The 14361-nt window shown below is 41.0% G+C and overlaps 1 protein-coding gene across 1 annotated transcript; it reads left to right on the plus strand.

Annotated features, from left to right (window-relative positions):
• The first annotated feature begins 985 nt into the window (after positions 1 to 985).
• Positions 986 to 11972, plus strand: LOC121762402. Its single transcript, XM_042158280.1, has 13 exons — positions 986 to 1175; positions 1407 to 1938; positions 2576 to 2778; positions 2845 to 3042; positions 3489 to 3560; positions 3780 to 3875; positions 7296 to 7375; positions 7524 to 7599; positions 7761 to 7971; positions 10116 to 10312; positions 10691 to 10799; positions 10991 to 11080; positions 11159 to 11972. The coding sequence occupies exons 2-13, from the start codon at positions 1416 to 1418 to the stop codon at positions 11491 to 11493; spliced, it is 2190 nt and encodes a 729-aa protein (XP_042014214.1). The 5' UTR covers positions 986 to 1175; positions 1407 to 1415; the 3' UTR covers positions 11494 to 11972.
• Positions 11973 to 14361: the final 2389 nt, after the last annotated feature.

The raw sequence follows: 14361 nt of genomic DNA on the forward strand, positions 1-14361 counted from the left end.
TTTAAATTTTGTTTAAGACTTCAAGACCGCCATATGTTTTCAATTTGTAATTGTTGTAACTTGTAACGTGTAATTTGTAAACATGCAATTTCAATAAAATTGCAACTTTATCCGTATTTTTTTCAATTTTATTTACTCACATTTCATAAAAAAACAAACTTGAAAAGTGTAATGTAAGTTGATTAAAATTGAAAAGTTGAAAAATGCAAAAAAAAAAAAAAAATTCGTCGAACCGTCGAACCGGCCCGGAACCGGCGGTTCAAGCCGAAAACCGGCGGTTTTGAACCTCCCCGTAACCCGCCGGTTTTTTGAACCGGAACCGGAACCGCCGGGAGCTAGGCGGGCCGGTTCAGGTTCATACATTCCCCGACCCTTGAACCGCCGGTTCATGACCCTGAACCGGCGGTTTTCGACCCTTGTGCATGCCTGATTCTGAGTGATCAATTTTTCATTTTGAACTGTCGTACAACAAGTGATCAATTTTCTTTTCTAAGGTAAAAACAAAACTTCCTACAACAATTGATCAATTTTCTTTTCTAAGCTAAAAACAAAACTTCAACCCTCTTTTACTTTAGTCTATCTTTATTTTTTATTGCCTCTTTATCTATCTTACTTTTTTCCTCTCTCGTACTTTAGTCTCTCCATTTTAACTCAACATATACTCCCTCCGTCCACAAATAAGAGTCCATGTTTTCATTTTAGACCGTCCGCTAATAGGAGTTCCGGTTCACTTTTACCATAAATGGTATAACATAGTCTCACATTCCACTAACTCATTTCACTCTTATTTCATTTAAAACTAATATATATGGATTCATATTCCACTAACTTTTTTCTACATACTTTTTTTAACATTTCTTAAAACACGTGCCACCAATAAATAGAAGTCCTAATGACGGTGGGAATATTATTTTCTTAAACCCCTTATCCAAAAGGAATCCATATAAAAGTTTTATAACTTCATCTATAACGATTAACGAGTGGCACTAAAAGTCAAAATCAACTGAAATAAACAAGGAAACTAAAATGCTAAGTAGTTTGTATATATTGGGAATACTCATCTGTTTTGTCACTATGCAGTCGCTGACTCTCACTGTAGCGACTTTTCAACACTCGCACTAAATTCTGTTTGGCTTCTCTGTCGCCGGTAATCGTTGGTCTTGCGATTTTCATATGTAAGCGTATGAATTTTTTCCTGATCTTTTGTAGTAGTATTATATTTCGATGTTTAATTTTGCATCCATTTTATTAAGCTTACATTTATAATATTTGATCACTGGATTATCGCATAGGATGGAATTAGTTGAGTGTTAGTGGTAGCTCTTGTTCAATTTCCAGCAGATTACGTTCTGCTGTATTTCCCCTCTAAATAATCATTTTCCGCTATGATATATTGTGGTGTGCAGGTGTAATTTATGGCTGAATTTGTGAAGATGTTGGGAGGCCTGATTGTATTTTTTCTGTGTTTCGGTTTGGCTTTGAGCCATAAGCTTTGCACCAACACCGGTGTGTTATCGCACACTGCTCGCTATCAACGATTTTTATCGAACAATTCATCACGGGAGGAACAGAATGTTGCTGATTTACATTTGATGCCCACGGATGATCAAACGTGGTCGAACTTGATTCCGAGGAGAATACTTTTAGAAGGCGATGAGATTAGCTGGAATGCAATGTATACGAAAATGAAGAATGCCGGTGGTCAGAGGGGGAGGGAGAATGGAGGCGGATTTTTGAGGGAAATTTCGTTACATGATGTCAGATTGGAGCCTAAATCGATTCATGGTATGGCGCAGCAGACTAATTTGGAGTATTTGTTGATGCTGGATGTTGACAGACTGGTTTGGAGTTTTCGGAGGACAGCGGGTTTAGAGGCTCCTGGTGAACCATACGGTGGTTGGGAGGCTCCAGATGTCGAGCTCAGGGGCCATTTTGTAGGTTGGTTTCATTTAGCTGCAAGTTTGACTTGATGTGTTGTTGGTTTCGATTTATGTGAGATATTTGGATGTTTCGATTTTGTAGGTTGGTTTCATTTAGCTGCAAGTTTGACTTGATGTGTTGTTGGTTTCGGTTTATGTGAGATATTTGGATGTTTTTTCTTATTGCAATGCACAAATTTGGGAGCATATTTAGAGTTGATACTGTGTTTCTTCTCTTCAGTATACATGAAATGAAATGAGGTGGTTTAGGTTTATTATGAATATATGTTTGAGATCAAGGAAATGAATCATATGGTTTTCATTTCATATTTCTTCCCATGATGCAGTTGAAGCATTGTACAATTAAATTTTCTTGGGATCTTTGTAACCATCATCATTGGTGTCTCTATTTCATTTTATTACTATCATTATGTGAATTGAGTAAGCATCTAAGTTATGCATGACATTTGTGTTATTAATCGTATGCTTTGCCCTTTGCAGTCTGATCTGACATTACTAGACACAGTATTTACTATGGACTAAATGGATTTCTAAAATTAATAGCTATTGTTGACATGAAATAGTGCATGGCCTCTAGTTTTTAGGCTTTCAAAAACTTTTCTGTGTAGGAGACTTACTCTTTTTACTTAATGAAGGACATTATTTGAGTGCATCTGCCCTAATGTGGGCTAGCACGCATAATGGCAAACTTCGGAAAAAAATGTCCTCAGTGGTTTCTGCTCTATCAGACTGCCAAATTAAGATTGGAACAGGTTATCTCTCGGCATTTCCATCTGAGTTGTTTGACCGATTCGAAACACTGCAAGAAGTTTGGGCTCCATATTATACAATCCACAAGGTACAAGCTTCTATTCAAATTTTCTGTAATGTGGCTCCAGATCTTATTCTCTCAAGGTTTTTGCAGATATTGGCCGGTCTATTGGATCAGTACACCATGGCTGATAGCGCTCGAGCATTACAATTGATGAAATGGATGGTTGATTACTTCTACAACCGTGTGCAACAAGTAATAAAAAAGTACACTATTGAAAGGCACTGGCTATCACTGAACGAAGAAACGGGTGGCATGAATGATATTCTTTACAGGCTATACTCAATAACAGTAAGGATGCATCACATGGAAATCTAGTACTGTTTCATTCGAAAAATTATCTGCTTCTCTTTTATTATTTAGAAATGAATATTTGTTGAATACCTAACTCATTTGGTAGTATTTGCAATAAAAAAAGTAGAACAACAAAGATATAATATTTGAAGGAGCAAATATAATCTTCCACTTAAACATGATTGTACTGGAAGTAACAGCAAGCTCAATGATGATTTGTTCATACGGGACAATAGCGTTATGGGAAAAAAACTGAAATCCTTTTCTGCTTTTGTTTATTGTGATTCAATTCACCGAAAGAATATTAACACATGAATATATATGGTTATTTTTATGTGTAAAAAATGGAGAAGTGAAAGGACCACTGAATTATGTTGCAATTAGAATTATTTTTGTAGTATGTTAAGGCAACATGCCCTGATAAAAAAAATATGAATTTGCAGGGTGACCAAAAACATTTAGCCTTAGCTCACCTGTTTGACAAGCCATGTTTTCTGGGATTGCTAGCAGTGAAGGTAATTACTTTTCTTTTAGAGAGAAATGTTTCAACTTGTTGGGAATATCAAATCAGTCTTGTTCCATATAGGCTAATTACTTGACTCGTCTGAGAAAGGTGACTGTGGACAGATGCATCAGTATGAATCTCATGTCTTAATACCTTATTTTTCATTGTTTTTTCCCTAGGTCATTGGTTCATGTTACTTTTTAAACTGATTAGTAACGTCCATTTGCAGGCTGATGATATATCTGGTTTCCATTCCAATACACACATTCCAATTGTTGTTGGGTCTCAAAGGCGATATGAAATTACTGGCGAACCACTTTATAAGGTAAGACTGTAGTGTCTTATTGAGTTGCAAGTGATTGGGAACTGAGTTCATGGCCAAAGGGCATGTGCACAACATATATCTCGTCCCACCTTGATGTAGTGATAAAGAAAGTGGAATGTCCTTCAGTAGAATCTGGCTGTAAGTTTTCATGGGAAAACTTACATCCATGCACTGAAAGGGTAGAACTTGAACAAAATACGATCACTCAAAAACAATGTTTCAAAATCATTTCTTCTAGTTGTGTTTGTTCTCTTTTCCTCAAACAATTTGGTCTGACCCCGGATCTACATGTGATATGAATGAGGGTTGGGGAGTGGGCTGTGCAGCAAGAGGAACCAAGCCATATGTGCCTACGCGAAGGCTCCCTAGAGAGTGAGCCATCCATGGAATTTAGTTCTCATGGGGGGTCAATTCAATTGTTTTGATTCCACATTGGATTTACAAGCAATGCTGATGGGTATTTAAGTTAGGAGTCAATTTGCCTCGTCTATTGTATTGCGCGTACTCTCCTGCATGTTAACTGAATTAGTCGGTGTAGGGAAATCGTCATCAAGATCAGCTAATAAACACTTGCAGAGCCCTTTACCTTATAGCGATGTCTCTGACCATACGTAGCATTCCATTGAAAAGTAAACACGATTCAGCAGCTCCTTTTGCTAGGTACTGTAGAACAATTAAATATAGACGTATGTGGAAAAGTACACAGACATAGGAGAGAAAAGTAGTAGGTCTATTTCATTACTTCGTAAAGTACATGTATATAGTACAAAAGACTAAGCCTGATTGGGACACATAACCGATGTGAGATACTTATATTCTATAACAGGTACTGTTAATAAGACATTTTCCGATTTAATCCAATTTTCATCTGATCCATGTTAGACCCTAACAAGTTGCTAGACCTGGTAGGAAACTGAGATTTTCCTCATGTTATTTCCTCTGGTTACTAAGCTAGTTTTATTGCTGATTTAATGGTTCCCGGAGCTCTTTGGGATATCTCATCATGCTGCCCACGTAAGAACAACCCTAAACAATAATTGCTTGTGGATTCAATGTGGGATCGTAACATACATATATATGTATCTGTTATACTTGTATCATCCTATTTTGGTGACCATTGATATGGTATAAATGGATTTTGAAAATTAGAATGCGTAAAAAGTTAAGTAAGCTTGGCTATTAGAGCATCAGCAGTGGCGCGGAATTCCCGGTGGAATTTTCAAACACACCTCCTGCCACGTCGTACGGACTTCTCACTGCACTGCCACGTCATACGGACTTCCCACTGCACAGTGACGGAATTCCCCTGCAGAATTCCCGACGAAATTCTCACATTAAAAAAAATTCACAAATTCACATATTAAACCATATACGGAAATAAAATTTCGACACAAATAGGGAAAAAAATTCCATTAAAAAAAGAAAAGTACATTTCACCAAATTAAAAAAAATACATTTTAACGACGACCCATCCGCTGCCATACTTCCTCGATAATATCGTTCTGGAGTCGAACATGGGCTTGTTTTTGGCGCATGTTGGCAAATGCACGGACTCGATCGACTTGGTCATGGTGTATCCCCATGCGTGCATTGCTGGTGGCCACGCCGTGGCTTGGACCCGCATCATCATCATCATCATCATCATCATCATCATCATCGACCCAATCAGTCAGTGTTGGACCTTCATCTTCGACAATCATGTTGTGCATTATAATACATGCGTACATGAGGTCGGCGATATTGTCAACGTACCACGGCTAGCCGTGTTGGACCATTCACTGCCGCCCATCGAGCCTGGAGCACACCAAATGCCCGCTCCACATCCTTGTGCGCTGCCTCCTGACGTTGCGCAAAGTATATATTCTTTTCATCTGCTGGGCACCTGACCGTCTTCACAAAGACGGGCCACATCGGGTATATCCCATCCGCTAAATAATAGCCCATGTTGTGCTGGTTGCCGTTGGCGACGAAGTTGACGGCCGGACTAACGCTCATGCACTGGTCGTTGAAAAGGGGCGACGATTGGAGGACGTTAATGTCGTTGTTCGACCCGGCTACTCCAAAATAGGCATGCCAAATCCACAAACGGTAGTCAGCTACTGCCTCAAGGATCATCGTGGGATTCTTGGCCTTGAAGCCAGTAGTGTACATCCCTTTCCAGGCAGCGGGGCAGTTCTTCCACTCCCAGTGCATACAATCTATGCTGCCTAACATCTTCGGGAACCCGTGCTGATTCCCGTGCATATCCAACAGAGCCTGACAATCTTCGGGGGTAGGCTTCCGAAGATACCTATCCTCCAATATCTCCCTAACGCCCTGACAAAAATACTTCAGGCACTCTCGGGCAGTCGTCTCGCCGATCTGGAGGTACCCGTCGAACATGTCGGCCGCACCTCCGTATGCCAGCTGTCTGATTGCGGCAGTGCACTTCAGAATCGGCGTGTGGCCGGGTTTACCAGCCGCATCCTCTCGGACCCTGAAATACCCGTATCGACGCTCCAAAGCGCCCACGATACGCAGAATGAGCGGACGATGCATTCTAAACCGTCGCCGGAATATGTTCTCCCCAAACCGTGGCTCCGGCGCAAAGTAATCCGCGTACAACCTACGGTGGGCAGCGAGGTGGTCTCGGGGTACTATAGTGCGACAGTGGATGGGTCGAGGCACCGTCGGCGCCAAGGCCGCTTGTTCCTCCCTCTCCGCGGCATCCCGCACACGTGCGTGAATCAACCGCATATGTGTTCATAATGCCCATCACCACCACTACCACTACAGGCCATTACGGATATATAAAAGAAATTTAGAGAGAGAAAAACTTGTTAATACAAGTGGTGCGAATGAAGTGGAGTTCAACAGGATGTATTTATAGGAATTGAAAAAAAATATTTAATGCAATAAACGGGAATTCCGCGCGGATGTGCGTGGGAGTCATCGCAATGGCAGACGTCCGCACGGAATTCCCCGCGGAATTTCGCGGAAAGCCGCGGAACTGCGAATTCCTCGCGGGAGTTCCGTATCCGTGCATGATACGCACAATGGCGGATGTCCGCCACGGAATTCCCGCACGCCGGTGGGAATTCCACAGTGACGTCCGCCACTGCTGATGCTCTTAGGATATAGAAATGATTTTCATAAATGCTCAACACAGAAAGCATAACCTTGTGTTGTGTCTAAAACATTGAAAGTATATAGTTCTACATGCCATGAGGGGTCATACGTTGAAGATTAGATTAATCCCGTGTTATGGTGCTCTGTGAACATTAAAAAGTCAATACTACCTCTAAATTACAACAACCTTTTTTGGTTAATCATATCTTTGTTTCCCATTGATTAAATTTCTTTCCTGCTGAGACCTAAAGTCATCGCTGTAAGTTTACTTTTGGTAACGTAAAGATAACTTGTTGTCTACGTGTCTTTCAGGAAATAGGAACATACTTCATGGATATTGTCAACTCATCTCACAGCTATGCTACAGGAGGAACATCAGTTGATGAATTTTGGTAAAACTTAAGCTTTCTGGGAATTTATTTTTATTTAATAATTCAAAAGGTAACCAGTGTTGAAATCATTCTTCTTGTTGTTTTGATCACACCAAGTAATATTGTTTATTCTCTTGTTATATGTGGTATGACTTATTTTAGTTTGTAGGTCTGATCCAAAACGATTGGCCAACACACTTAAAACTGAGAATCAAGAATCTTGTACAACTTATAACATGCTGAAGGTGTGTTTTGTATCTTTGTTTTTTTCCTAGGTTCACCACCGCTTACTATTATGTGCTATATATTTAGACACCTGAATAAAACCATTTACTTTGTGTCACCAAGTTAATGAGTATTGTTTGATATGATCAATGATCTTGGTTTTTTCTCTTTGCTTCCATAGGTTTCTCGTCACCTCTTTATGTGGACCAGAAAAGTTGTATATGCAGATTATTATGAAAAGGCCCTGACAAATGGTGTCTTAGGCATCCAAAGAGGCAACGATCCTGGAGTTATGATCTACATGTATCCCTTACACCCTGGTGGGTCCAAGGCTAAAAGCTACCATGGATGGGGAACAAAGTTCGATTCCTTCTGGTGCTGTTATGGGACTGGTAAAAACCATTAACTTTTCTGGCATCCATTATCCATGTTGAGTATTTATCTGGATGATCCCAAACTATAATAAAGAGATGTTTACTTGTCGACAAATTTGTTAAGCTGTTAGGGTATCCACAATAAGAATAGCCCAGCCACAGCCCAAGCCACGCCACGCCACGCCACGCCACGCCACGCCACAAACTCCTCCTGCCATATCATCAGCACTAAAAATCCTCCTGCCATATCATCAGGACAAGCAAATAGCCTAACAATAGCCTAGCAATAGCCTAGCCACATCACTCAAAATTATATAAAACAAATATGACAATCACACAAAATACGGAATTAAATTTACGTCACAGATACGGGAAAATTCAATAATATTATTTAAATTAAAAAAAAGTACATTAAAAAAAATTACATTAATTTTTAAAAAAATTACATTATTTTTAAAAAAATCCCGACCTCCGCCTCACTCCTCTCCCCGTCGCCCCCGTCGCCGCCGTCGCCGTCGCCTCCGTTGTCGCCGGTACCCCTCGTGCCGCGGTGGCCTTCAAATCGTCACGCATGCTCACGAGCAATGCGTGAAGAAAACTCTTCTCCTCGGGGTTCTCTGCCGCCTTCCAATCGGCTAAGATCTTGACCATCTGAGCACGCGTTTGTTGACGCGCGAAGAATTTGAGATCCTCTGTCGACTGGCCAAGGGGATGCCGACTGGACCTCCTAGGACCCCCCGGCCCCCCCCTTCACCTCCCGTTGCGCCCGCCTTTGACCAACCGGGCGAGTTCGGCGAGCGAACGATGGAGGGGACGGGAGCTCCTGAGCACCCTCGGGGATATCGTGGGAACCGCCGCTGCTGCCGCTGTAATCACCGGTATAGTTCCGTCGTTGCTTCTTCAGCCAGCCAGCGCGACACCTGCCGGGAACTTTTTGGAGTCGTTCAGCACCTCATAGGAGTTCCAGTAGGTGATCTCCTTATACAACCCGGGCTGGGGTAAGGCTTTCTCCGCTATCCTCCTGCAGTCATCCTCCGTTTGGCCACTGCTCTGCATGCGGAGGGCGTTTGTGTACAAGCTCGAAAATCGGGAGACCCCAGCCCTGATTCGGTCCCACGCCTTCCGATACTCCTCCCCGTTGCGCGGCCTCCCCTCCGGGCAAAATGCCTTGTAGGCTGCTGCTATTTTGGCCCACATGTTGACGATCCTCTAATTGTTCCAAGTGAGGGGATCATCGCAAACACTCACCCACGCCTTGAACAGTGCGACGTTCTCCTCATCCGTCCACTTCCTCCGTACCGAGCAGTCGTCCTCACCCGGCTGCGACGACTCGCCGACCCCCTTGCCCTTCCCCTTGCCCTTCTTCTTTGGGGGGCCCCGACCCTGCCCTACTCCCCCAGTTTGAACGGGAGTTTCCGGAACACCGAGAAGATCAAACCCCAACTCCTCTAAGGAGAAAGTCTCATATTGCGTGAACTGCGCCTCCGTTGGGGTCGATGTGTGCGAAGAAGCAGTCGAAAAATCAAAACTGGGCCGATAGAAGTTTTTCCCCACCCCCGGCGTCCCCTGCTTCGCCGGTACCCCCCGGCATCATCTGCATCCCGGGTGCCCACCCCGGCATCGCCGGTAACCCCCCGGCATACTCCCCCCGGCTGCCATCTCGGACATCATCTGCTGCCACGGGTACATGTTGTAGTACCCGGGCATCGGACCCCATCCACCTCCCACGGGTACCGGGCGAGTTTGAGACCCGCTCGTCATTAGAGTACCTTCGTTGTTTTCCATTTCACATTGTTGATCTTGTACAGAAATTAAGATAGAGAGAGTACTCGTTAAAACAAGTGGTGCGAATGAAAATGACGGGCAAATCGCGTATATATAGGGTTTCGAAAACAAAACAACAACAAAAAAAATCCGCTCGCCGGTCGCTCGCTGATCGGGAGGCTGCAATAGCGCCGAGCCGATCGGCGTGCGCTCGCCGAAATTCTCGCCGATTTGGCGCTCGCCGGTCCGCTCGCCGCTATTGTGGATGTTCTTAGGAATTTAATTCAGTTGCTAGGACTTGTTCAACTCATAATTAATTTTGTGCTTTCCAGCTGTTATTATATCAGATTAAGGATCATGTCGTTTATTTCTCCAATTTTCTCTATTCTCACTTACAGGAATCGAATCATTCTCGAAATTAGGAGACTCAATATACTTTGAAGAGGAGGGAGAAGAAAAGGGACTTTACATCATACAATATATACCTAGCACACTTCATTGGAGATCTGGCCATGTCAGACTGAGTCAAAGAGTAGAACCTGTACTTTCGTGGGATCAAAGGCTCCAAGTAACAGTTTCTATATCTTCAAAGACGGTAAAGAAATCAATCATTAGCTGCTACTTATTGTTTACGTCCTTTGTTTCGTTATTAAATCTTATTGAGGCCTAGCCTATAGTGGTTTCCGAAAGCAATAATTTGTTCCTCTTCAAAATGACAAACAAAGTAATTCTGTATGTGGAGGTAGAGCTGAGGCTTCTAGACAGGGATTGTAGATGGAACTTATACCAAAAACTCCTTTTTGTGCATATATTTATCCGCCATGGGGTTTAATTGTCTTTCTTGGTTGAGAAATATGAGCCACTTTTCTCCTCTCATATTCTGTCAGTAAATTTACATCTCTCTGCTCTTTCTGAGAACAATGCATAAACCATTGATATTCTGCAATATCCTCTAAAATTCTGCTTAATGCAGGAAGCAGAAGTAACACCATCAACACTCAACTTGAGGATTCCCTCGTGGACATCTTCAGCTGGCTCAGAGGCATCTTTAAATGGTCAAAATTTGTCTGTGCCAGCATCAGGTAAATTCTAACTGGCTTGTAATTAGCATTATTTTAATGTGTTCGAGCTGATCTGGCTGTCTGCTAAATTGTTTCTTATTTCTTCCATTGTGATAGAGAAAATGACAAGTAACTAATTGTTTTTCACTCCCTCAAAAGAAAGGGAGAGGAAAGAAAGTGAAAAACTGATTGTTTTTCATGCATTCGCGCAGGTAATTTCTTGTCCATCAATAAAGGTTGGATTCTGGGAGACAAAATTGAACTTCACCTGCCTTTGAGCCTAAGAACCGAGGCTATTCAAGGTATGATCTTTCAGTTTCTTAATTAAAATCTTCACTATGTTCCTCTTCCCAGGCAATCAACAAGTTCACTTATTGCAGATGATAGGCCAAATTATGCTTCTCTTCAGGCTTTCCTCTACGGCCCCTACCTTCTTGCCGGACTTTCAAATGGTGATTGGGACATTAAAATAAAGTCACATACTTCTCTTCCAGAATCAATCACTCCTGTTCCTGCTGATTACAACTCTCAACTCATTACTCTCGCGCAAGAATTCAGGAATTCTACCTTTGTCGTATCAGAATCTGATGAACTTATAAAAATGGAAAAGTCTCCTGAAGTTGGGACTGATGCTGCTCTCAGAGCTACATTTAGACTTGTTGTCAAGAACTCGAATTCTGAAAATTCTCCAGCATCAATAGACCTCATAGGCTAGTCAGTCATGCTAGAATTGTTTCCTTTTCCAGGTAAGTTTGTGCTGCACAATGGGGAAGGTAAGAGTCTTTCAGTGTCTAAATCCTCATCCATGGATAAACAATCATCTGTATTCCGTTTGGTTGCTGGATTAGACGGAAAGGATGGGACGATATCGTTGGAGTCCATATCCCCAAAAGGCTGTTTTGTTTTCAGAGAGCTTTTGAGTGATTCTGGAGCAAGTGTGAAACTAAAATATGGCTCCGGTGCATCAGATATCGAATTTCAACGAGCATCAAGCTTTGTATTGCAAGATGGAATAAGCAAGTATCATCCTATTAGCTTCATTGCAAAAGGGGTGAGAAGAAACTTTATATTATCTCCGTTGTTTAGCTTGATAGATGAGTCTTACACAGTATATTTTAATACATCTAAGTGAATTATGGTGGAAGTGTAAACTCTTGAATAGATTAAAGTTATATTGTGTCACGTTGCGATTTATGGTGCTTGTAAGTTGCAAAGATGTAGTACCACATATTTGGGAATAGACTACTCACATCGTTCACTTTTATTTGAATTCAACTCAAGTTACATAATATGTACTAATATTTTTGTAAGAGATTTCCATTCACACCTCCATACATCAGTAGTTCTAAACTAAATGTATCAGTAATGGGCTAGGAAGAAATTAAGTTTTTTTTGTTGCTGTTTAAGGAACAACGGGATCTGCTGTACAAATTTGCATAGGAGAGGAATAATACTCCCTCCGTCCCAAAATAATTGAATGTTATTCCTTTTTTGTTTGTCCTAAGGTATTTGAGTTATTTTTTTTTTATTAAAAATTTTATTCTCTCTTATTTTACTCTCTCTCCATCGCTCTTACTTTATCCCCTCTCTTACTTTCTTCTTTCCCCTTTAATCTTTAACAAATCAATTTCTTAAATCTCGTATCAAAAAAATATTCCAACTACCTTTGAATGGAGGAAGTATACATCAATAAACAAGATATATACGAGGAGATTACTAAAAGGAGGTGGAGATTTCACAATAAAGTCAACTCAATAAGCTATTATTTTCAATACTCTTATTTGTATGAAAACAATTGTATTGATAAAAAGAGCATATTCTTATTCATGTGTATCTCTTGCTATCTCGTAAAAAACCTCAACTACGAAAATCTCATAAGACAGAAAAGAGTACATCCATTTGTTGGAATGCAAATGCATCCCACATCAGAACTTCAATGAGTTTAAAATATTTTGGAATGGCCTAAAAACAAATTTATGTAACTTTGACCCAAAACAGACAATATTAAACTAATGTGCAGTCGATGATCCTAATAAGTGGTATCAAAATCCATGTGTCTTAACGGCGGTAGGGTGGCCCGAAGACACATGGCTTTTGGTTTGGACTCAAAGTCAAATCCTTGTGGAATTGACCCAAAACAGACTATATTAAATTAGTGTGTAGTCAAGATCCAAACAAGTGGTATCAGAGTCCATGTGCCTTAGGAACGGGCCCTGAAAAACTCAGGATAGAGTCGAGCCCTAAATGACCCAGAGGTTGGGCCGAAATGAATTATGTTCGAGTCGGGTCTGGAATGACTCGATGTGTAGGCTTGATCCAAAACGGACAATTCAAACTAATGTATAAGCGACAATCCAAACAAGTGGTATCATAGCCCACGTGGCTTAGGGTCGGGCCCTAAAAAACTCAAGTTAGGGTCAGTCCTCGGATGACCCAAAGGTCGGGCCCAGAATGAATTATGTATGAGTCAAGTCCAGGATGACTCAAAGCCATGTTTGGAACGACTCGGTGTGTGGGTTGCATTCCCGATATCAGTTGTAGGGAGGTTTGTGGGGTTGCAAACCCATCCCACATTGGAGAATGGGGGAAGTTGGAAGCAATATATAAGTGTTGTTGAACTCCAATTAGTTTCAAGCCTTTTGAGAGTGATTCAAAAATAAATTCGTGTGGACTTAACCTAAAGCGGACAATATCAAACTAATGTGTAGTAGACGATCCTAACAAGTGGTATCAGAGATCATGTAGCTTAGGATCAAGCCCTAATCCACATGGTTTTTAGGGAATGATCTAAACATAAATTCATGTGGGCTTGACCAAAAGCTACAATATAAAATAAATTTGTGGTCGACGATCCTAACAAGTAGTATTAGAGCCCACGTGGCTTAGAGAAGGACCCTAAGCCACATGGGAGTGACCCAAAATCAAATCTATGTAGGTTAGACCAAAAGAGTTCTGAGTTAAATGAAATTAACTTTGTTATTATGAGTTAAATTCTCGTATTTCACTTGTTTATAATTTATCAAGATATTTTAGGCAAAGTCTTATGGCGTTTAATCATATTGAAATTCTTGATTAATCGTATAGTTAACGGGTCGAGGTTTTTCCTACCTTAATCTAATCTAAGGAGTGCTACCAATCCATATAATTGAGTCTTGAGATTTTACATTAGATCATTCGTATCCAAATGCATATCATAATTTGGAAGCACTCATTTCCAACCCAAACTAGAAAGGGGTGGATCTGTGTGTACGATGGGGTTGGGTTTAATAAAATCTTTTTAAGTGTAGATATTTAATAATCATTGCATGCAATATAATTCATTGGCATTTTTCTAGGACCACACTGGCTTGGTTTTATTAACCCAAAATTTTCAAGTAGATAATTCACTGAGCCGCAATTCTGGGCTTCAATTTATGTTGTGTTTGATGATGTTGTGCATTCATTGAAACACAATAAATCCCAATATTTTTATTAGAGTTGGTTGTGTGTACAAAAATTAAATTTTGCACCTCCAAGATTGAAAACTTGGAATTCATCTGATTAGCAACGGTGGCCACAAACGAAACACGGAACGTGGTCTATT

Source organism: Salvia splendens, chromosome 13 (assembly GCF_004379255.2).
Source record: "Salvia splendens isolate huo1 chromosome 13, SspV2, whole genome shotgun sequence".
NCBI lineage: Eukaryota > Viridiplantae > Streptophyta > Magnoliopsida > Lamiales > Lamiaceae > Salvia > Salvia splendens.

What these genes read in the sequence shown, in the direction of transcription:
- LOC121762402 (XM_042158280.1), top strand. Translation starts at nt 1,416, where the DNA reads ATGGCTGAATTTGTGAAGATGTTGGGAGGCCTGATTGTATTTTTTCTG. An exon ending in CTGGCGAACCACTTTATAAG is followed by an intron (nt 3,876 to 7,295) that starts GTAAGACTGTAG and finishes CGTGTCTTTCAG; the next exon opens with GAAATAGGAACATACTTCAT. An exon ending in ACATCAGTTGATGAATTTTG is followed by an intron (nt 7,376 to 7,523) that starts GTAAAACTTAAG and finishes TTTAGTTTGTAG; the next exon opens with GTCTGATCCAAAACGATTGG.